Source organism: Hemiscyllium ocellatum, chromosome 1, assembly GCF_020745735.1.
Source record: "Hemiscyllium ocellatum isolate sHemOce1 chromosome 1, sHemOce1.pat.X.cur, whole genome shotgun sequence".
In the NCBI taxonomy this organism is placed as follows: domain Eukaryota; kingdom Metazoa; phylum Chordata; class Chondrichthyes; order Orectolobiformes; family Hemiscylliidae; genus Hemiscyllium; species Hemiscyllium ocellatum.
Window position 1 is genome coordinate 75,432,394 of NC_083401.1, and position 22,458 is coordinate 75,454,851.

Genomic DNA, 22,458 nt, shown 5'->3' on the forward strand with positions numbered 1-22,458 from the left:
CATACTGACCATCTGAAGAGTAACCCACCCTGCCTTTGACTAATGCACCTAATACTATGGACAATTTAGCATATCCAATTTACCTAACCTGCACATCTTTGGATTGTGAGAGGAAGCCAGAGAACCTGGAGGAAACCCAGGCAAACACGGAGAATGTGCAAACTCCACATACAGTCGCCCAAGGCCGAAATTGAACCAGGGACCCTGGTGCTGCGAGCAGCAATGTTGACCACTGAGCCACCGTGCCACCCAAGTTTTTTAATTTTGGATAATTTTTTTTTGTGTAAAGAGTACTTGACACATTTTCACAAGGCATGTTTTGATCTGATGTGCAGTTGGATATGACCATGGCTACCACTGTGCCACAAGTCCGCAAATGGAGAGGCACTGCTGTAAGTTGGAGATCCTAAATTCAAATTACAAGACATTCTTTAAACCTTTTGAGGCCACCCAGCAACTAGACTAAGTATCTTGTGTATGCACTTTATTTTCTTCCTCAATTGGTTTCAACATTGTCAAAGATAGTAGTGGGAAGTTGTGTGTGCAGTCAGGAGATAGGGAAAGCACTAAATGAATACTTTTCGTCCGTATTCCCACTAGGAGAAGACCATGTTGTCAAGGAGAATACGGAGATATAGGCTACTAGACTGGATGGGATAGAAGTTCATGAAGTGTTATCTATTTTCACACTTTCCAAAACTGCGAAGTCCCCTCGGCCGGATAGGATTTATCTCCGGGATTCTTTGGGAAGCCAGGGAGGAGATTGCTGAGCCTTTTGCCTTTGATCTTTTGTCATAATTTGTTTTCAGGAATAGTGCCAGATAGCAAATGTTCCCTTTTTCAACAACGAGTAGAGACAACCTTGGAAATTTATAGACCAGTGAGCCTTACTTCAATTTTAGGTAAATGTTGGAAAGTTTTGAGAGAAGATTTACTGTTTTGTAAAGTGTAGTGCCTCACAAACCTTGTTGAGTTCTTTGTGAAGGTGACCAAGCAGGTGGCTGAGGGGGATGTGGTGTATATGGATTTCAGTAAGGCATTTGATAAGGTTTCCTATGGTAGGCTATTGCACAAAATTTAGAGGCACGAGGCATGTGATTTAGTGGTTTAGATCAGAAATTGGCTGTCTGAGAGAAGACAGAGGGTGGTGTTGGTTGGGAAATATTCATCCTGGTGTTCCTGGTGGAATACTGCAATGATCTATTTTGGGCCCACTGTTTGTCATTTTTATAGATGACCTGGATGAGGGCATAGAAGGATGGGTTGGTAAATTTGCAGATGACACTAAGATCTGTAGAGTTGGGGATACTGACACAGGAAATTTATAGGTTATAGAGGGACATAAATAAGCTGCAGAGCTGGGCTGAACTGTGGCAAATGGAGTTTAATGCAGGAAAGTGTGAGGTGATTCACTTTTGGAAGGAGTAACAGGGATGTAGAGTACTGGGCTAATGGTAAGATTCTTGGTAGTGTAGATGAGAGGTGGATTTCTGTGTCCATGTACATCCCTGAAAGTTGCCACCCAAGTTGATAGGGTTGTTCAGATGACATATGGTATGTCGGTTTTTATTGGTAGAGGGTTTGAATTTTGGAGCCACAAGGTCGTCCTGCAATTGTACAAAACTCTGGTGTGGCTGCACTTGGAGCATTGTGTACAGTTCTGGTCACTGCATTACAGGAAGGATGTGAAAGCTTTGGAAATAGTTCAGAGGGGATTTATTAGGATGTTGCATGTTGTGGAGGGAATGTCTTACAAGGAAAGGCTGAGGGACTTGAGGCTGTTTTCAATAGAGGAGGTTGGGGGGGGTGACTTAATTGAGACATTGAAGATAATCAGAGGGTTAGATAGGGTGGACAGTGAGCCTTTTTCCTCAGATGGTGATGGCTCATATGAGGGGACATTAGTTTTAAATTGAGGGGTGATAGATATAAGACCGATGTCAGAGGTAGCATCTTTACTCGGGGTGTGGAACGCACTACCCGCAACAGTAGTAGACTCTCCAACTTTAAAGGCACTTAAATGCTCATTGGATAGGCATATGGCGAGAATGGAATAGTGTAGGTTAGATGGGCTTCACGTCGGTTTCACAGGTAGCGCAACATTAAGGGCCAGAGGGCCTGTACTGAACTGCAATGTTCTATATTTGAACCACAGAATGCAACCAGAGTAGGATACACTCAACCCTGTCTGGGCGATCCAAGTCTGGAAGCATAATATCTAAAGGTTTTATTTCTAATTTGGAATTTGTGTGGACAAATAACAAGCTTATCTATGTACTAATAGCTTCTTGAGATTCAATAATGCTAGTGTGTTTCTATATTGTGCAATGTTCTAATTTTTTACTTATGAAGCACAGACACGTTTTAGTTTTGCTGGGGAGAAAAAGGCATGTTGAAATGTTTTGTCTTGCTCTCATCAGGTTGATTTGCAATAATTATCAGTTGACTGCCAATCATCATTAATTAGTACATTCTCCATGACTGCTTTTACCAGTTTGCCCATTTGGTGTACTATTCTCATGCAGTATAAATGATGCTCTTCCCCTTAAATTTTCAAACCTCAAAACTTCAAACAAATCATTTTTTTTTTCAGAAATTCTTTAATTTTGTACAAAGTACCATACTTGGTTTAGTTGACTTGTATTAGTGCTGTTCCTGTTCAGTTGTTGAAATGTATGTAATAGATCACATTTTGTGGCCTCAATCTGAATTTCTACTAGAACTATTTTTGCAAGTGACACACATGATTCACTTTATAACCATTGGCAATTGTAAGTTTGCAAAAATAAGCCAGATGTTCACAATTGCTGTAACAGCAATATATTCTACAGCTGGGAGCACTGGTATATTGCAAAATACTGTCGTCTCTTCGGTGCCAGTAAAATTTTTTTAAAGTGATCAGATGGAAAGTGTCACAGTTGAGACTTTTTTTTTTAAATATGTCTTCACCCCCATCCAGGTACACAAGTCACAAACATAGTTTGGACCATAGCAGAAGAAATAAACCTGGTAGACCCTACGGCCTCTTGCACTTACTCCACCATTCCATATAATCGTGACTGATATTCTGCCTCAACTCCACTTTTAACTTCTAACAACTTTGGCCTGCATGTGACTCCAGATCCATGGCAATGTGATTGGGCAATTAAGGATGGACAATAAATGCTAGCTTGTGACACTCTCATCCTATGAATGAATAAAAAGGAAGGATTTGGGGACCGAATAGATATTTGTCTCCAGTAGAGTCTCTCGCAGCCAGCGATGTCTTTGAACTGTAGTAATATTAAAATATGGGGAAAAGATTAATGTTAACCTACATGTCACGTGGCTATTTGTGGGACCATGTCACCAGATAACTTGATGTGGTGGCTAAGGGATTGTTGTTTATGTTACCAGGACTGCTCTTTTTTGGATAGTGCCATGGAACTTCAATATCTGTCTTTCAGTGTAGTGTCTCATGTGAGAGACAGCATGCTCCAATAATCTATCGAATTCATTATACTGAAGTGGGGGTTTGAACCTATGACATTCTGAAGCACCAATACTACTATTGAGCCAAGCCTAGTGAGCAAGACTGTTGAATCATGAAGCACTTTAATTCCCTCATTCTGTTTACCCAAGCTTTATTTTCTGGTTAAAGGCAAGAAAGTTTGAGATTTTTGATTCAAAGCAGTGTTTCTTTTTTTTTGTGCAAGAGAAAATAAGGGCTTTGTAGAATAGGACTATGCGTCCCAGGCTTTATCCTAGGGTTTTCTGAACTTGGATACTATTGTATTTCCAAACTCTCTCAACATGATTGTGCTGAGCTGCGTATATCACTGAGCTGTGAGAGGGAGGGAAGCTATAGCCTGAACGGTCATCTGATGATTAAGAAAGTGAATGAAAGAAGCCATTTTTAAGGCTGAGAAGATTTTGATAAAACTATTCTTGTCCTCCAGATGGAGTGTGGCATTGTCGATGCATGCGATGTACCTTTATCTGTCCTCTTAGTTGTGAAAGATATCATGGTACTTGTAAAGAAGAGCAGAGGAGCTTTCCAAATGACATGGCTACCATTTAATACTCAAAACTAACACTATAAAAATTATCTGATTACTTGTTTCCTTGCTGTTTCAAAGCTGGTTTTGATGCATATGAAATCTATATTTGCTTTGTTTTAGACTTCTACTTTCCCTTTTTTGGTTTCTGTCTCATTTTCTACTTCTCCTTTTTTCTAAATTCTTGCTCAGCAGTTTTCCTTCCCCAACCCCCAGTCCAATTTTCTCTATCCATTTGATGTGATTTTTTAAAAAAAAATTTAAATCATGAGAATGGCTGGCTGGGCCAGCATGTTGACATTTTATTGCCTGTTTCCAGTTGCCCTTGAGAAAATGGTGGTGAGTTTGAATTGCTGCAGTCCATTTGATACCCACAATGTAGTTAGGGAGTAAATTCCAGGATTTTAACCCGGTGACACTGAAGGAACTGTGGTGTATGTCCAGATCAGATGATGGTCTTGGAGGGAAACGTGGTGATTTTCCTATGTATCTACTGCCCCTTGTCCTTCTATTTGGTAGTGGTCATAGGTTTGGAAGGTACTATCCAAGGAACCATGGTGAGTTTCTGCATTGTATCTTGATTGATGGCGCACATTTCCTCTGAGTGCTGGTGTTAGAGAGAGTGAATATTTTTGTGGATGTGGTTCCAATCAAACGGGCTGCTTCGTCCTGAATGGTGTAAAGTTGCTTGTGTTATTGGAGCTAGACTCATCCAGACAACTGGGGAATATTTTATCACACTCCTGGCTTGTCTTGTGGATGGTGAACAGGCCTTAGAGAGTCAGGAAGTGAGTCAATCGCTGCTGTATTTTGGCTAATTCAGTTCAGTTTGTGATCCGTGGTAATTCCCGAGATATTGATAGGAGGTTAACACTGACCAGAAACTGAAAATGGCAGGTATGTCAAGTTCCATGTTGGATTTTCAGATTCGAGCTTCCAGTATCATGTTGGCCGGGCCACAGACCACTTTTGTCATACTGAAAATCTAGTGAACAGTATCTTGGATGCCACCTGTGGCTAGGGCTGAGATTATCAACTGTGGCCATGGATGCTGTTCTCTAAATTGTTTGTGCAAAGTATAGTCTGGGACAACTGAATCTCCAATTTGTTTTGTTTCCTCTGGTAAGTTTTCCAGTCTGCACTTTATCTCTGGCTCCAAGTAGCTGGTTTAAACATGAAGCCAGTGGAAATAAAGAACTGGTGAAATCTACATTCCCTGTGGTTGGAGGGTCCCAAGGCAGAAGCTGAGATCATCTTCCTCCAGTCATCAAGTGGCTAGAGTTTGGCGGTGGAGGCGGCCCAGGACTTGCATGTCCATGGCAGAGTGAGCAGGGGAGTTGAAGTGGTCAACCACATGACAGTGGGGTTGTTTGATGTGTGTCTCAGATGTTCTCCGAAATGTTCCGCAAGTTGGCATCTTGCCTCCCCAAGATCACACCGAGAGCAACGGACACAATAGATGACGTGTAGCAGTACTGGAAAATCTGTCTGATGTGGAAGGATCCTTTGGGACCTTTTGGATGGAAGTGAGGGTGGAGGTGTCGGCACAGGTTTTGCACTACTTGCAGTGGCAAGGGATGGTGCCGGCAGTGGAGGGTGGGTTGGTAGGGGAGCATGGACCTAAACAAGGGAGTTATGGAGGGAATGGTCTCTGCAGAATGCAGATGGGGGTGGGGAGGGAAATAACTCCTGGTGGTAGCGTCTGATTTGTAGGTGGCAGAGATTGATGTGACATATGGAGGTAGGTGGGGTGGAAAGGAGAGCACCAGTGGGGCTCTGACCATCCTAATTCACATTCCCAGCTACCTCTTTGCCCACCAATCCCCTCCCCCTCCTATTTATCTGTCAGCCCCTTTGGGCCACCCCCCTCATTCCTGATGATGAGCTCATGATCTAAGTATCGACTCTCCTGCTCCTCGGATGCTGTATCACCGACTGCTTTTCGACCACACTTCGACATGATCATACTGTGCTTGGTTATACGTTGTATACATTTGTAATTTGGGCTTTACTTTGGCAGCACATTTGATCATGATTTTCAACAACTTGCATTCAGCAAATTGCTTTGCCACTACAGTAAAGGGTGACCCTAGGAGAATGCAACATTTATTAAGCCAAACTGTAAAGATGCTTGCATTTGTAGACTTATCATCTTGTATCTCTAAGGTTTTGCTGTAGTTTGGGAATTTTATAATCAATGTTTCCTGCATGATGTTGTCATTTCTCTGTGGGGCCTCCATCTGGGAGCAGATTTTCTTTTTGGACAAACAGCTTTTTTTTCTTTTGAAATGGAAACCAGCTTACGAAAACATTCTTTTCAGGTTTTCATTTTAATCGATGAATAACCCAAATTATTTAAAGCTCTGTATGAATTAGATATCCAGAGAGGTTTTCGTTGTAACGTTTGATAGTCTGCTGAATATCTTTTGATTATATGAGCAATATTTGCTGAATAAACCATAATCTCCTGTAATGTTTAATTGTAGTGATCTGAATTTGGTGAATAGCACTTGGGTATCATATACAATTTGATTTTTAAACCAAATCATTTGCGTTTGCATAAAAATCTGTTAATGTAATTGTTCTCAGCAGCTTAGTGCCATGGTTGATTCCTCAGTAAATATATTTTGCAGTTAAAGCCCTCACAGGGTCTAATCAAACTGGTTTCCTTGAAAGTAACTACTTTCTTAGAACAGCTGGTCTTTTCACATTTTAGTCAGTTGAAGATTCTAGAAAATCTGTTTTTCTATATTTGTATCTGCTAATTTTGTCTTTCTAGTTTCTTTTTTAAAAGAAACAAACAAAATAAAATGTCTTGTACTGGGCTTACTTCCATAATGTGTTGATGGATGTTTTGTTCAGGATTTCTGGAATTTTCAGCACCGCATTTGTGAAGTCTGTCCTTTTGCACTTGTCTAGGTGACTGACTGACTGCAGTTTGTTTCTAACAGGTGCTCTAACCAAAGTAAAGGAGAGTAAACGGCATGTGGAAGAAGGGAAGATGGAGGTGCAGCAGGCAGATGGAGTCCGTGAGCGCTGTGACACTATTTCTTTTGCTACACTGGCAGAGATTCACCACTTTCACACTATTCGTGTGTCAGACTTCAAGGCACAAATGCAGCATTTTCTTCAGCAGCAGATCCATTTTTACCAGAAGGTGACTCAGAAGTTAGAAGAAGCATTGCAGAAATATGATGCTGTTTAATTTGTCAGTTTGACAATTTTTTTTTTTGTGGCCTTTTCACATCTGATACAGATGGTCAGCAGACTGTCAAAACACTCTGGAGTCACCCATGGCATTTACAGATAATGTTGAGACCCAAACTTGATCTGGTTTCAGAATCAAAATCTGTTGAACAATCTTCGAAATGGAGTCAGTTACCTGGCAAATTACTCCAAGTTATGTGGGTGAGGGATTGGGAGGAAGGTCATTTATATATGTTATGTACTATATGCTTACACTACCATACTAATTTGTATGTGTGTACTATCTAACTTTGCTTTATTTAACAAAGTTATCTAGGGTATACCATTTGGGCCCCAAATCCTAAAGCAGGATGGTTGGGTTGACTGTGTTCTCTATACGGCCTATTCTAACTGATGAAACTATTAGACTTTAATCTCTTCTGTGATAAATGAAATGCAAAGACTAAAACCTGTTTACAGATTCCAGCTGGAGCAGCTATGTTACTCGTGCCTTTTGAGTTACTGTTTGTCTTCTGTAGTTTATAATAAATCTTATTAATGGGGGGGAATCTCATATGCTTCTCATGTTGAAGTTGCAGCAGCAAGTGGGGAAAAATGATTTGGACCGGTGGATTATATTTTTTTAAAAAAAAAAGTCCTCTGTGCCCCTGTGCTGGTAGCAATCGCACAAAATTCTAATGAAACTTACAATCTTCTCAGGAAAGTGGAAGATGCTATTTATTTCTGAACACAACCATTATGCAGGCAGGAACCATGTATAAGTTTGAGTGACTTATCGACATTAGGTGCAAATCTCTGGCTGACTTCCCAATGTAAGGACTGGAAGATTTATTTTAAAAATTCTGAAAGCTTAATGAAGGAATAGGATGACTTTTTCTTTCAAGTTCCCAGGAACTTGATTTTGTACGGATTTTAGGTTACGAGAATACCTGACATCTGACCTAGAACTGTTATTTGAGGAAACTTTTTAAACCATGAATTACAATCAGTGACTGGTAAATGTGGCAATCACTTGACTGAATTGTTTCCATCTTTCATGATGGAAATTAATTTCTAAGAAAAAGATAAAATTGGAAAAAGAAGTTTAAATTTGGACTTAATGTTGTCTGCTGAAATTGAGTGCATTTGACAAATCATTGGTCAGGTCACCCTGTCTTGCTTGCTGCTCTTTACTACCTTGTGGTGTGCTACAAGGCCTTGTCCTTCAAGAGTACTTAGCTACTGTATTCTGACGTTAACTGAAATGTGCTAGAAAGCTAAGTGTTGCTTGGTGAGGGTTGTATAGTTTATTGTGTGAGAACCGTTTGAATGCAGCAGCTGATAAAGAGCTATTCTGAGCAGTCCTGAGCAAACCAACCAAAGAAATGGTGGCTTTTTGAGATTTTCTTTCATCTGGAAGTGGAGATTTTTCATCTTGACATAGTACATTTTAAGTCGTACAACTTAAAATGTGTTTTGATTATGCAACTAAAATTGTAAACTTAATTTGGCAGTTCGCTGCACTGAAGTTGGTCTGGCATTACTGATCAATATACCATTATGGAAGTGCTATTGACTCAAGACAAAACAATTGAAGATATATTTTGCCAGTGGTTTAAAATGTCACTAATAGTCTTGTCAGTAAAAGTCACCTAACTAGCCATTAAAAGTGACTTTATGGGAGGTACTGTGTAGATCACAATGATACGAAGATGTTTACAGCTTTTCTATTTACCTGAAATTATAATTCCTCACTGTAGCAGTTTGTTAGCTATATAAAATAACATAAATGAATGCACATCCACAAGACTTGTACCAAAATGTCAGACTTTCTGTGAAAGTGCTCCTTATTGAAAACATCAGCTCAGAGTAAATAGTTATTTCATTTGAATGTTATTGTACGCGACATTTAGATTAAAAAGAAAAGACCATAACATTCAGTTGTTTTGTCTTTTTAATTCTTTTTGTAATTGTGTGGGTGTGACTTTTTTGTCTAAAAAGTGGCCAGTGCAATTTGTGTTCTATGCCTTAAGTTTTAGATATTAAGTGGAATGTGGATCTACTGTATGAAGGGCTTTTGCCCGAAATGTTGATTTTACAGCTCCCTGGATGCTGCCTGAACTGTGCCTTTCCAGCACCACTAATCCAGAATGTGATATACTGTATTTGCTTTCCAGAAAATGTGCCATCTTTGATAAGATGCCATGTTATGGAAAATAAAAGCTCATGGTATGGCATACTGGCATGGATGGAAGACTGGCTGGCTGATGGGAAGCTCAGATGTGAATGGATTTTTTCCAATTTAACAAATGATATGCCACAGTGATCAGTGCTGGGACCTCAACTGTTCATAATTTATGTAAATGATTTGGACAAATGGAGGTACGGTATACCTGCAGTTCCAGCCCACCTCAACATAGTACTTCGATTATGCAAATGTTTGACACCCAAAACTTGCTCAGTACACATGCAAATTGCACACGTGCACTCCCTTCAGTCCTGTCAGCAATTTTGCCTGTTCTGCTTATTTGGACACTAGCAGGTTTCTCACTGGGAGAGCATTTCAGTTCGCAAGTGTTGAAATTTTCACATCTGCAATGTCAGAGGTGTTAGGAGACACCGGCCTTTTAATCATATCTCCTCTGTATTCCTCACACCAAACAACATTGAACTGTAGCTGACATTAAACTATCCTGAGGTTGCCTAATGTCTGCGCGTGGGGGTGCAACATTTCTCCTTTTTAGGGGTTGATGAATACCTGCTTTTCCACCCACTTTTTCTCCGTCCTCCCCTGTCGTCGTCTTCTCTTCTCCCCACCCCCAAAAGCATTCTTATATCAAAAATAATTCATTAGTTTGCAGTTTCCATGAGCACCTTTTTAACCACCACTCTCAAACCTTTTGTATTGAGATTAAAGTGACCATGAGACTTGTAAGAAGTCTTTCTCCCAGCACTATCATCATGGTATGACTCCTTGCTTCCCCTCTGCCATTTGACTCATTGCTGCATTGATTATAATGAGGTCAGACGTGGGCCATCATAAAATCTGAGTTCCCTGACTCAGCCTGTTATTCTCGTCCAATCAGGGAGCCTGGTTGATGTGCTCACTCTCTGAGCTGGCTGGAGGGGAGGTGGCTCAGTGTCGAGGATTCTCCAGATGTAAATGAAGAGGAATTAGTAACAGGATATTGGCCTCTGGAGTCATTTTTATTGCCTTGTCTCATCTCCTATTCTTCTTGCCATGCCAGTGTCTTTCTGAATGCCTTTTAAACGGAGACCCAACCCAAGCTCCCTTCAATCACAAACTGGTTCTTTCCCACGTTTGCTGCTCATAAGCTCAGCTGTAAACCTGGAGCAGCACATGAGAGAAAGGGCCTCTGATAGGAGGAGCAGCTTACTTTCTTTCCCCCTCAGGTTGTGATCCTTCTTGTGTAAGGGAACATAATTATGAATTCTGCAAACACTGACCTGTATGTTTGTTGACCAGTGAAACAGCCTTTGTCACAAGCCAAAATATTCTGTTGGGGGATGTATATGGCTCACAGATCTATGTTGGGTCCCAGTCTATATCCTTCTGCAACTGCCCTGATCACTAGTTATGAAGCTGCTGAATACTTTGTGTTGCCTGCAAAATTGGAAATGGTACACCTTATGACTAATTCCAGGTGATCTTACATAGATAAGAAAAGCAATGGCTTTAATGTCTATCCCTCTAAGGTGGATTGTGTAAACTTCCTTATCAAAAAATATAATTTTTAGCACCTTCTGCCTCCAACTCCTAAACCAATTATCCTTTAATACTGTGTCATACAGCATGGAAACAGACTCTTTGGTCCATTCCGACCACAGTTGTAAACTAAACCCTTGCCTGCACCTGGCCCATCTGCCTCCAAACCTTTCCTATTCATGTACATATCTAAATGTCTTTTTTAAATGTTGTAATTGTACCCACATCCAACACTTTTTTTCTCTGGAAGTTAATTCCAGACATGAACCACCTTCCTTCTGTGTTGTTTCAAAAACTGCCCCAATGTCTCTTTTTTTTTAAATCTCGTCTGTGTCTGTCTGCCTCATTGAATATGATTTTGCTTTGAACAAATCCAACTATAGAACATTACAGCACAGTACAGGCCCTTCAACCCTCTTGTGCCAAACTGGGGTACCAATCTAAAGCCCATTTATCCAACACTATTCCATTCTCTATCCAATCATCAATTAAATGCCCTTAATGTTGGCGAGTCTACTACTATTGCAGGCAATGTTTTCCACGCCCCTACTACTGAGTAAAGAAAGTACCTCTGGCATTTATCCTATATCTATCATGTCACAATTTAAAACTGTGCTAGCCATCACCATCTGAGGAAAAAGACTCGCTGTCCAAACTATCTCTGATTATCTTGTGTCTGAATTAAGTTTCTTCCCAACCTCCTCCTCCTCTATTGAAAACCGCCTCCAGTCCCTCAGCCTTTCCTCGTAAGACCTTCCCTTCATACCAGGCAACATCCTAGTAAATTTACTCTGAAATCTTTCCAAAGCTTCCACATCCTCGCTATGTGGTGACCAAAACTGCACGCAATACTCCAAATGTGGCCACAAGAGTTTTGGCAGCTGCAACATGACCTCATGGCTCTGAAACTCCATCCCTCTATCAATAAAAGCTAACACACCATATGCTGCTTTAACAATCTTGTCAAACTGGGTGGCAGTGTTCAAGGATCGATGTACCTAGATGCAGAGATCCCTGTGCTCATCTACACACCAAGAATCTTACCATTAGCCAGTACTACTTTGAGAGATGATTCACTTTGAAAAGAGCAACATGAATGCACTTTTCTGCATTAAATGCCATTTGCCACCTCTCAGCCCAGCTCTGCAGCTTATCTATGTTTCTCTGTAACCTATAACATCCTTCGTCACTATCCATAACTCTATCGACCTTGGTGTCATCTGCAAATTTGTTACCTTGTTCTTCTAAGCCCTCATCCATGTCATTTATGAAAATGACTACAGATGGCCCAAAAACAGATCCTTGTGGTACCCCACTGGTAACTGAACTCCAGGATGAATATTTCCCATCAGCCACCACCCTCCGTCTTCCTTTAGTTAACCGATTTCTGATCCAAACCGCTAACTCGCCTTCAATCCAATACCTCTATTTTGTGCAATATCCTACCATGGGGAACCTTATCAAATGCCTTCCTGAAATACATATACACCATGTCAACTGCTTTACTCTTATTCAACTGTTTGGTCACCTCCTCAAAGAACTCAATAAGGTTTGTGTGGCACTGCCAACGCTTCACAAAACCGTGTTGACTATCCCCTAATCAAATTAAGATTTATAATTTAGAACAACAATTGCTCTACTCTGCTCTTCTGGCACTATTGCTATAGACAATGATGACTTAAAGCCAAAGGCTCAGCAATCTCCTCGCTGGCTTTCCAGAGAATCCTAGGATAAATCCCTTTCAGCCCAGGGGACTTAGCAATTCTGGGAAGTGTAAAAATAGATAACAACACATTCTCACTATGCACCTCAATCCCATCTAATCAAGTGGCCTGAATCTGTCTCCTCTTCAACCACATTGTGTCTTTTTCTAGTGTTGAATACTGACACAAGTATTCATTCAGCACTTTTCCTATCTCCTGTGACTCCACGCACACCTTCCTACTCCTATTCTTGATTGGCCCTAATCTTTAGTCTAGTCTTTGTTTGTTCTTTGTTTTATTCCTGATATACCGATAGAAAACCTTTTTTTGGAGTTTTCCTTGGTCCTGTTTGCCAACAACTTCTCATGCCCCCTCCTGGCTGCTCTTAGCTCTCTCTAGGTCTTTCCTGGCTAACTTGTAACTCTCAAATGCACTAACTGAGCCATCATTTAACCCAACATAAATGGCTGCCTTCCTCTTGATGAAAGATTCAACTTCTTTAGTAAACCATGGCTCCCACACTTGGCAACATTCTCCCTGCTTGACAGGTACATACTTATCAAGGACCCACAGCAGCTGTTCCTCGAATGAGCTCCACACTTCAACTGTGCCCATCCCCTGCAGTCTCCTTCCCCATCCTATGCATCCTAAATCTTGCTTAACTGCATCATAATCGCCTTTCCCCCCCAGCTATAATCTCTGCCCTGCAGTATATACCTATCCCTGTCCATCACTAAAGTTGGGCGGCACGGTGGCACAGTGGTTAGCACTGCTGCCTCACAGCGCCTGAAGACCCGGGTTCAATTCCCGACTCAGGCGACTGACTGTGTGGAGTTTGCACGTTCTCCCCGTGTCTGCGTGGGTTTCCTCCGGGTGCTCCGGTTTCCTCCCACAGTCCAAAGATGTGCGGGTCAGGTGAATTGGCCATGCTAAATTGCCCGTAGTGTTAGGTAAGGGGTAATGTAGGGGTATGGGTGGGTTTCGCTTCGGCGGGTCGGTGTGGACTTGTTGGGCCGAAGGGCCTGTTTCCACACTGTAAGTCTAATCTAAAATCTAATCTAAACATAACCGAATTGTGGTCACTATCACCAAAGTGCTCACTTACCTCCAAATCTAACATCTGGCTGGGTTCATTACCCAGTACCAAATCTAATGTGGCCTCACCCCTTGTTTGCCTGTCTACATACTGTATCCCGAAACCCTCTTGCACACATTGGGTCTGTTTTCGTCCAAAGTACTTTAACTATCGTATTCCCAGTCATTATTTGGAAAGTTAAATTCCCCCATGATAACTACCCTGTCACTCGCTCCTCTTGAGGATCATCTTTGCTATCCTAACTATTCTGCCTGATGCTTATTAACTTGTGCTTCTCCAAGAGTGAACTAATTTTGTCCTCGGCAATGGTCTTTAATAGTTTTCCTATCACTTGGCATTAGACAGACCTTTGGTGCACAGTTTTATCTGATTCAATTTAAAATTCACAAATCCTTCAGTCTTTTACCACACTCCAAGAAGAATTGAAAGATTTTCTCTCCATCTGAGATTTTTCTCAGAACCACAAGATGCAACATACTCTGACAGATATTAAGTCTGATGCCAATTGATTGTTGCTAATTCCTTTCTCTTTTACCAATCCAATGTCTCTGCCTCACCGGAGTGTGTGCTATACTTAGAATTGTGTAATCATCAAATTTTGAAATTGAGGCCAGTGAATCATGTCTAGGCCATTTGGCATATCCAGGGAGTCCAATGCATACCTGCCTAAATGGGAAAAACAACAATAGCAAGTAGTCAATTTCTTATTATTTCAGTAGGCCTCAAATTCTATATTTCCTCTGTCCCCTTTATAGCTTAAGCTGCCGAAAAACCAATTTTATGATGCTTTTGAAAATACTTTGGGAAGTCCGTGAACATCCCATTAACTGCATTGCCCTCAAGAATTTTCCTCGTTACACAATCATAACTGAAATACATTAGTTAAACACAAATTTGACAAATCCCAATTGATTTATTTACTCCACTTTTCTCCAAGGGCCATTTAATATTGTTTTAAATTGTTTTTGAAAACTTTGCCATCTCTGAGATACTGGCCTGGAGTTGCTGGATTGACCCAGTACCCTTTTTCCTCAAAAATATATTGTGTAGGGTTTTTTTTTCATCCAATGCCACAACCCCTCTCTAAAGAGGATTAGCAGATTCTGGCTTGTATTTCTTTGATTTCCTCTCTCCTCTTTTTAGAATTTTGGGATGCAGCACATTTGATCCTGCTGCCTTTTCATTTTTAAGGACAGCCAGCCTTTCTCCTCCATATCTTTGCTGCTATATGACCTGTAGAATGCACCTTTGTAATGTGATTAGTATCTCAAACATTTCTTAATTCTCACCAACTAGATTCTCTTCTTGGACCCTTCTAGTCATATCTTTGGTCTGTTTATGTTCTCCATAATTCTGTCACATCTACTTTTTTACTCTTTTTCTCCATTTCTGAATACCTTGTGTCAGGAAATATTTACTGTCAAAATCCTGGCTTTTATTGAGGCAGATGTTTAATATAGCTGACAGATGACATTTACATGTAGTAAATTTTATGCCTGCAGTTCACCAACCTTGTTTACAATAATTCATGTATATGCACTGCTAATTAATCTAGAGCTCTTTACATTTCCTTTGAGTCTGCCTTCTGAGTACTCCTTTCTTAGTCCAGTTCTACCTAATTCTTCATGTGCTATGTTTCAAATGCTCTGTCTTTATACTGAACTCTGCCAAATTAGTTGAGTCAGCCACCCTTTGTGAGAGACCAGATGAACATAGAAACTTCTCTTTTCAGTGTAATAGACATCCTGTTATATTTTTAAACAATACAATAGATATGTGGTCATTTTTTACTGAGTGTTTGCTATCTTGAGCTTTATTTTACCCAAGTTTAAATTCTTATGTAGCTATTTCAGGATTTCAATTCATTGTTTGTTTGGTTTTTTTTTTCTGGATTATTAGTTCTACGGTGTGATCACAACGGCATTGTATCCAATTTTACAGGCTATTTGTCTGTGGAGTCTGACATCACCAACCGTCCTCAGTGAATTTGTTGTTGCTCTACTTCCACCTTACTGTTGGTAGTATCACTGTCACTGCTAAATGCACATGGACGAGAGAAATGAACTTTTAAAAAGTAATTTATCACATTTTGTCTTGTTTTCTGATGTGATAAACTATTTGCAGTTGGGAAATAATTTGACTATTTAAACATATGGAACAAATGGTTTTATAGTCTCCGACACCAGTAGAAACCTGCAAATATGTTGTTAAACTCATAAGGAACTGTGTTCTGTTGCCATGCTAATGGTGTTTTAAATAGGAAACTAACTTCAAAAAAGATCCTAGCAAACTGCAAGATAACATCAGCTCTCCTGCTGATGTTTCCTGTACAGCTCACTTTCCAAGATGAAATGCAGACTGGTAACAATATAGCTACTGAACCCAACCCACAGCTCGTCAACCTACCTCAAAATAGAGCTTTTATGTTAAGCCAACCTGCTATTGGCCAGGCGTCAGATAAGTGTGTTCCTCCACTCCTGTTCTGCAAGCTCCGAATGGGTATCATGCATTGAGTCGGATCAGTTTGGATATAGATAGGTTGGACACTTGAGTAGAGAAATAACAGATGGAATTTGATCCTTTCAAATGTGAGGTGATACATTTTGGAGATTTAATGCAGGAGGGAAGTACATTGTATACAGTATATGGCAGAACTGTTAGAAACATTAATGTACTAAGGGATTTGGGTATACAGGTGCACAGTTCCCTAAAGTGGCAATGCAAGTGGATAAGGTGGTCATGAAGGCACATGACATACTTGCCTTTCTTTAAAAATAAAAACACTGTGCCCCAGTCAATGAAGGTAAGTCATGTTGCAAATATATAGAACTCTAGTTATGCCATATTTGGAATATTGTGTACAGTTCTGGATGCTATATTACCAGAAGGATGTCGAGGCTTTGGAAAGTTTATTGCCTCCAAACGGTTTCTATCAGAACAGATTGACAAACTTTGTGTGTTTTTCACTTGAGGTTGGAGGGTGCCCCAATAGAAATTTACAAATGGATAGTCATAATCTTTCTTCCAAGGTATAATTGTCAATTGCAAGGTGATACAGGTAAAAGGGGTAAGTTTTTCTTTTTAAACAGAGGGCAGGTAAGTGCCTGGAATATGTTGCCAAAGGTGGTAGGTACTATTCAGATGTTTAAAGAGGCATCTAGTCATGCATGATTAGGCTAGAAATAGTGGATTGCGGATTATGTATAGACATAAGGGTTTTGGTTTGGAAAGGCATCCCATCAGTGCAGACTTGGTGAGCTACCGGCCTGTTCCTGTTCTGGAGTGTTCTTAGTTCTTCTTTGTAGTTCATTTTAAATATGAATTGTTTTGTTCAGCAGCAGTTTTAGGGTGTCATGGGCCAAAGCGATATGGAGTTAAACCACGATCAGCCATGATCTCATTGAATGGTGGAACAAGCTGGAAGTACTCGATGGTTTGTGTTTTGATGTTGCCACATCAAATACCTACACCATGAAGTTCCATAAGCATTGTTTTATTTTTCAGTGATACCACATTCACTCTTGTAAAACTCTGCATTAAAGGTCAAGTCTCTTATTTCTCATTCTCATCACAGAAGACAGTCCAATGAACATTTTAACATATATAACACAGCAAACCTCTCATTCCTTAGTTGGGGGATCAAACATACATCAACACTCCTCTGTCATCAAGTTGCTGTATAATTACAGGAAAACATGTATTTACTTAACCCTTTCTTAAAAAAATAACATGGCGTTTGCTTGCTTAGTTGTTTCCTATACTTGTGTGTTAGTTTTGTGATTCTTATACCCTATGCCCAGTTCTCACTAAGTGTAAAAATTTGCATCTAAATGTCACCATTTTTGAAAGGAAAAATAGATTTTTTTTAAAGTGGATATCTTCATCTTTCTTCTACTTGCTGCCATCTTTCCTATTTTTTTACATCAGGGCTGTGAATGCCACTGGCTAGGTCAACATTGATTGTTCATCCCAAATTGCTATTAAGGAAATGTTGAGCTGCCTCTTGGAACTACTGCTGTTGTCAAGGTGAAGGGACAGAGGCAGTACTAGAAAGAGAGCCCCAAGATTTTTGATCAGTAACAAAGAAGGAACAACACAAGTATGTGACTTCGAGAGGAATTGCTAGGCGGTGGTGTATGCGTGCATCTTATGCTCTTGTCCATTTAGGGGGTAGAGGTTGCAGATTTTGACATTGTTGAAGAATCATAGTCAGTTGCTGCAATGACTCTTGCAGATAGTACACCCTGCTGTCATTACGCCAATGATTGTGAAGTGACTGAATATTGTGGATAGGGTTGCCAAGCAAGTGGACTGCTTTGTCAAGCTTTTTGAGTGTTGGAGAATGAACTGGTTCCAGCATCCTTGCTGAAATAATGTGTCAAACCCAAGGTAACGACATGCAGTAGAGATCCAATATATGCAAAGTAAGCATTTCTGAAATACCAGGCAGATTGTTTACAAAAGAACTCCAATATATTTTAATTTAGTCTTTCTGTGGGCTGTGGTTTCAAGTGGAGAATTGAAACCAACTTGGGAAAGATTCCATGTTAATTTAAAGTTTTACACAAGTGCAATATGTCCAGAAGATGAGGCTGGTAAGATGCTATGGATAGCAGACAAATTGGTGTGCTACGGAGTAAAGCAGATAAACCATTATCAGGATGAGCTACACAAATCCCTGCAAGATAGTAAAAAATATTTGCAGAGCAACCAGAAATAAAAGTTGCAGGCAGTTGAAGAAGCAGATTACAGGGGCAGTCCAAAGAAAGATATAAGCTTGTCATAGGCTACTTTTATTTCATAGAACTCTGGGCAAGCAGTACTGGGAATAAGAAAAATGGGAATGTCCTCAGTGAGACTGATCAATTTCAGGAATAATGTCAGCAACACATCATCAAACTCCTCAACCAATTCTGAATGCAGCAAGTAGCTCGGGACCAGATGCAGCCAGAAGAGCTGAATATTAAAGTTGAATATCCAATCAAGAAGTTGGAGATGAACATAATGGGGCAGCATGGTAGCTCATTGGTTAGAACTGCTCCTCACTGCTAGGGACCTAGGATCGATTCCATCCTCTGGCAACTCTGTGTGGAGTTTGCATGTTCTTCCCATGTCTGTGTGGGTTTCCTCCAGATGCTTTGGTTTTTTTCCTACAGTCCAAAGATGAGTAGGTGGATTGCTTTGGCAATGCTAATTTGCCTGTGTTGTCCAGGGATGTGGAGTTAGGTGTATTAGCCATGGGAAATGCAGGGTTATAGGGATAGGGTAAGAACGTGGGTCTGGGTGGGATGTTGTTTAGAAGGTTGTTGTGGACTTGATCGGCCACATGGCCTGCTTCCACGATTCTGTGAGAAGAGAATGGTAGGCCTATATGGCAGAACTGCTGAATCTCTGGGGGAGCAAGAGCAGTCAATGTCACAAAATAAATCATTGACCTGATATGAAGAAGTTGATTTGGCCACATGATTTACTAGTTTAAGATCTGCTTATGATGTCAAGAGTTTATAACATTTGAAACTGCTCAAAGCATTGAATGTCTAATTTGATGAGCCTCTGAGAAATTATCAGTGCAAAGGCTTTTACGCTTCATACATGAAATAGGTGAGGAATAGTTGGTTTTAAGACCGGCAAAGGGACATCAGTATTCAAAAAGCCAAGGGATGAGCAATTGTAGATATTGTTAGATGACACAAATTGCACAATGAAGGGCTGAGTGGATTTGAACTGTCATGTTGCTTAATTTGATGCATCAGGGACTTTACAAACAGGCAAAGGGTGTGATGGGTGTAATTGGAGACAAGACAGAATGATTCGGGTAAATAAATCAAAAAAAAGGACAAGTGAGATTATTTTCTCTACTTTTCAATGCCTTAAGAGAAAAGGTCATGACCAATGTCAGCTATCGTGGCATAAGACATCTTGGAGTCAGTATTGATGGTCAGAACATCTGGAATATCAGATATGCTGATGACCGTATACAAATGACCCAAGATGAGCAAGAATAATACACTGGCTGGCTGAAAAGTTCAGAAAATCAAGTCAGAAGTTGGGTTGAACATCGACTAAGATACACTATAAGCTTTCTTAGAAGGATCTTGTCAACAAGTGAGGACAAAGGAACAAACATGAATATCCTCCAAGACGTAGACATGCTGAAATAATCTTGTAGCAGTTGAGATGGATGGGACATGCTTTCAGAAAGCCTGACTCAAGGTTGCCCAAACAAGTTTTCTCTTCAGAGGTATGCCAATGGCATCTCTGACTTCTTTATTAAAATGTACAGCTTACAGCAACAAATGATGCGAAATATAGTGGCCATTTTTTTGGGCTGGAGGTGTTTTTTTTAATGCAGTGCAGAAACATACTTCCTTATATTCTGGATGTCTGCTTGCTTATGACCTGAATATTCCCACTCCCAAACAGTCCAGCTACCTAGCTGTTGGCAGGCAGGAGACCTTTGTCATCCATGACTGGTCACTAGTCCACACACCAATCATTTACTTGTTGCTGGCCTTTAGTTCTGGCTTGCCTATAAGGCTTTCTGTGCTGCTTGAACCAAAACCTCTGTAAGCAGTGGTTACATTGAGTAACAGGTGACTTGCTTTTTAAAAGAAAATGCAGCAAGCCTTCCACAGTCTTTGGCTTTTAAATGGATTATTTTCCTATTTTAGTTGACAGTCAAAAAATACAGAAAAATGAACAGATATGGTCTTTACATACCTCTGCCCTTAAAAAGAATGAAATACCATTTCAAAGGTGCATACAAAATATGAGAAAGTGAGGACTGCAGATGATAGGGAGACAGAGTCAAAACGTGGTGATGGAAAAGTACAGCAGGTCAGGCAGCATCTGAGGTGCTGGAGAGTCACTGTTTCAGTCCTTCATCAGGAATGTGGAGGGGGAAAGGAGACACAGATAAATAGGGAGTGGGTGGGGTAAGGCAGGTGGGAAGGAGGTAGGTGGATGCAGGTGGGCGGTTATTGTGATAGGTTAGTTGGGACAGTGGCGTGGATAGGTGGGAAGGAAGATGGACAAGTAGGCAAATCAAGAGGGTAGTGCTGAGTTGGAGGATTGTATCTGGGCTGAGGTGGGCTCGGGGGAGGGGAGATTTGGGAGCTAGTGAAGTCAATGTTGATGCCATGTTGTAGGATCCTGAGGCAGAAGATAATGCATCCTTCCTTCAATTGGTGGGTGGCTTGCATGTGGTGGTGGAGAAGGGCCAGGATTTGCATGTCCTTGGTGGAGTGGGAATGGGAGATAGGAAGGGGAGTTGATATGTTCAGCCATAGGGAGATGGGGTTGTTTGGTGCATGTGTCGTAGAGATGTTCCCTGAACATTCCAGGAGTTAGCATCCTGCCTCTCTGATGTAGAGGAGACCACACTGAGAGCAACGGACGCAGTCAATGAGGTAGGTGCTGTGCAGGAAAATCTCTGCCAGATATGAAATGGTCCTGAATGGAGGGTGGGGGTTGGGATGAGGAGTGTGGATACAGGTTTTCCACCTAGTACGGAGACGAGGGAAGGTGCCAGGAATGGAGGCTAGGTTGTGGGTGGCGTGGATCTAATGAGGGAGGCACGGAGGGAATGGTCTCTGTGGAATTCATATGGGGGTGGGAAGAAATTGTGGTTACGGGGTCTGACTGTAGGTGACAGAAATGGCGGATAATGCCCTGTATTCAGAGATGGAAGTAGCAAGTAAGGATTCGGGGGGGGGGGGGGGGGGGGCTTCTATCCTTGTTGCGGTTGAAGAGGTGGGGTTCAAGGATGGAGGCGCAGGAAGTGGAGGAGATGCACTGGAGGGCATTGTTGCTCACGTGGGAGGGAAAATTGCAGTCCTTGAAATAGGAGGCCATCTGGGATGTTCCTCCTGGGTGCAGATACGGCAGAGGCATTGGGAGTAAGAGATCACGTTTTTACAGGTTGGGAGGGTGGTGAAACACAAGATGTACATTTTACTCATTAGCCACACCTCCTCCCTTCACATACCTTTCAACTTCATACAACCTAAACATTATTTTAAACCTTTAACGTATTCCAAGATTTTACACTTGGGAAAATGCATCTACAATTAATTTTCTTTTTCAGCAAAGTGAGTAGACTTTATTTTAGTTGCAGCAAAAAAAGTCATCTGAATAGTCTCTCATTCTGAGATTTGAACGTTTCAATAAGGCCAGTGGATTGTGATCAGTATAAATTGATATGCCCTTGTTACCATGTCAGATATAGTCTTCAGAGTGCTGAAGAGCCAATAATAATCTTGCATTCTCTTTTTCTATAGTAGACTACCCTTTCTGATAAGGGTTTAGTTTCTTAGAGAAGTGCACATTGGCTTCTCCATGTCCAACTCCTCATCCTACGAAACAATAGCAACCCAAAACCAATAACTAAGTTGCCATTCTGAAAGATCTTGAAGAATCAGGGCAGCAATTTGGTTGGTTCATTTAAGAGGAGTGTTTTCATCATCTTAAAAGTGACCTGGCATTCAACTGACAGCAAAGAAATGAAAAATGGACTTGGGAGAGCTAGAAGGTCGCATGATAAAGCTTTAGCAGGTAGGATTAAGGAAATCCTTAAGGCATTCTACACTTGAGTAAGGAACACCAGGATGACCAGAGTTAGAGTCGATCAGGGATAGTGGAAGGAATTGTGCCTGGAATTGGAGGAGATAGGGGAGGACCTTAATGAATACATTGCTTCAGTATTCACTA

General features: G+C 40.9%; 1 protein-coding gene across 5 annotated transcripts in view; it reads left to right on the top strand.

The window, feature by feature from the left end:
• Positions 1-22,458, top strand: part of snx18a (sorting nexin 18a) — a 185,707-nt gene that overhangs the window by 50,186 nt on the left and 113,063 nt on the right. Inside the window, exon 2 of one of the 5 annotated variants that reach the window (XM_060822838.1) lies at positions 6,989-9,163. The exons of 3 other annotated variants lie outside the window; for them this stretch is intronic. In XM_060822838.1, the coding sequence (XP_060678821.1) occupies positions 6,989-7,242 (254 nt within the window). In that variant the 3' untranslated portion in view covers positions 7,243-9,163. Of the gene's footprint in view, positions 1-6,974; positions 9,164-22,458 lie in introns of those variants that run through there. One more of the 5 variants, XM_060822872.1, reaches the window with a different exon arrangement.